Raw genomic sequence first — 1,303 nt, 5'->3', positions numbered from 1 at the left:
TCTCCCCTCACAGGCCTCTCCTCTCGGCTTCCTCTTCAGCGTACGGAGCTCAGCAGGTTAAACTGGCGCTCGCCATCTTTGTGGTAAGTAGGCCAGGATGGACAGCGGGGTTGGGGGAGTCGCGGGGCAGGGGGGCAGGGTGGGGGGTGCTCTGAGCTGACCCGGTCTCTCTCTCAGATCTGCCAGCTTGGCAACTTCTCCATCCACATGGCTCTGCGGGACCTTCGGCCGGCTGGTGAGTGGCCGGCGCGGGCAGGGGTGTGGCCGCCGGAGCAGGCCCTCGGGGGCTCATTGCTCCTGCCTTGTCTTCCCAGGGTCTAAGACCAGGAAGATCCCGTACCCCACCAGGAACCCCTTCACCTGGCTCTTCCTGCTGGTGTCCTGCCCCAACTACACCTATGAGGTGAGGGTCTGTGCTGGGCTTGGGGTCCCCTGGGGAGGGCTAGCTTTGGTGGGGGGCGCGCTGCCTGGCTCTGTAGCTGCTTTTGCAGTTTGAACTTTAACATTTGGCGAGGGAGACTGTGGCCTTTTGGGGCCTAGGGTGGGCGGTTGTCAGGCTGGGCAGCTTCACCGTGCAGCCCCCACTTCACTGCTGGCTGCTCCAGCACTGGAGGTCGGTTGCCATCCCCAGTGGCCCCGAGGGTGGGCGAGGCCTCAACAGAACACCCTTGCCCGCCCTCACCTGGCCGTTCTGCCCACAGGTGGGGTCCTGGATTGGCTTTGCCATCATGACCCAGTGTCTCCCAGGTGAGCCCCTGGCCCCGTCCTTCTCTGGGGTCCCCCTGGTCCCTTCCGTGTGCAGCCCGCTCTTCCTGACTTCCCGGTTCCGCCCCACAGTGGCCCTCTTCTCCCTGGTGGGCTTCACCCAGATGACCATCTGGGCTAAAGGCAAGCACCGCAGCTACCTGAAGGAGTTCCGGGACTACCCGCCCCTGCGCATGCCCATTATCCCCTTCCTGCTCTGAACAGCGGCTCCCCACACCTGGGCCCAGCCAGGTCCGGCTCCCGTCCCACCCCCCACTCCTGGAGGAAGAGTGGGGACCACTGCTCTCCAGGGTCTGGAATAAAAGCTGCCTGCCCGGCTGGACTCGGACTCGGCCGTGTTTCTTTGGGGGGTTGGTTCAGGGACCAGCACACCACAGGCAGGCGGAACTTGGGCCGAGGGGCCTGGAGGCTTTTATTTCTTGACTGGTCCACAGAGTGGTGGGCAGGTTCGCTACAGGGCCACCTCGGGGGCCACCTCGCCGGGCCCCAGGCCTTTGGCCATGTCCGCCTCCCTCTGCTCCCGTCTCTTCTTCCGCTG

The 1,303-nt window shown here is 64.9% G+C and overlaps 2 protein-coding genes across 2 annotated transcripts in view; one reads left to right on the top strand and one right to left on the bottom strand.

Annotated features, from left to right (window-relative positions):
• The window catches only part of TECR (trans-2,3-enoyl-CoA reductase), a 28,769-nt gene extending 27,682 nt beyond the window's left edge, over positions 1-1,087 (top strand). The window contains exons 9-13 of the mRNA XM_010855510.1: positions 6-83; positions 178-235; positions 315-403; positions 702-747; positions 838-1,087. Coding sequence (XP_010853812.1) covers positions 6-83; positions 178-235; positions 315-403; positions 702-747; positions 838-965 — 399 coding nt within the window. The 3' untranslated portion in view covers positions 966-1,087. The remainder of the gene's footprint in view (positions 1-5; positions 84-177; positions 236-314; positions 404-701; positions 748-837) is intronic.
• Positions 1,088-1,149: 62 nt separating this feature from the next.
• Positions 1,150-1,303, bottom strand: part of NDUFB7 (NADH dehydrogenase (ubiquinone) 1 beta subcomplex, 7, 18kDa) — a 4,643-nt gene continuing 4,489 nt past the window's right edge. The window contains exon 3 of the mRNA XM_010855509.1: positions 1,150-1,301. Coding sequence (XP_010853811.1) covers positions 1,217-1,301 — 85 coding nt within the window. The 3' untranslated portion in view covers positions 1,150-1,216. The remainder of the gene's footprint in view (positions 1,302-1,303) is intronic.

The sequence above is a fragment of the Bison bison genome, unplaced genomic scaffold (assembly GCF_000754665.1).
Source record: "Bison bison bison isolate TAMUID 2011002044 unplaced genomic scaffold, Bison_UMD1.0 scf7180017864365, whole genome shotgun sequence".
Classification (NCBI taxonomy): Eukaryota; Metazoa; Chordata; class Mammalia; order Artiodactyla; family Bovidae; genus Bison; species Bison bison.
The sequence above is the reverse complement of the archived record's forward strand: the minus strand, read 5'-3'. Positions and strand labels throughout refer to the sequence as shown.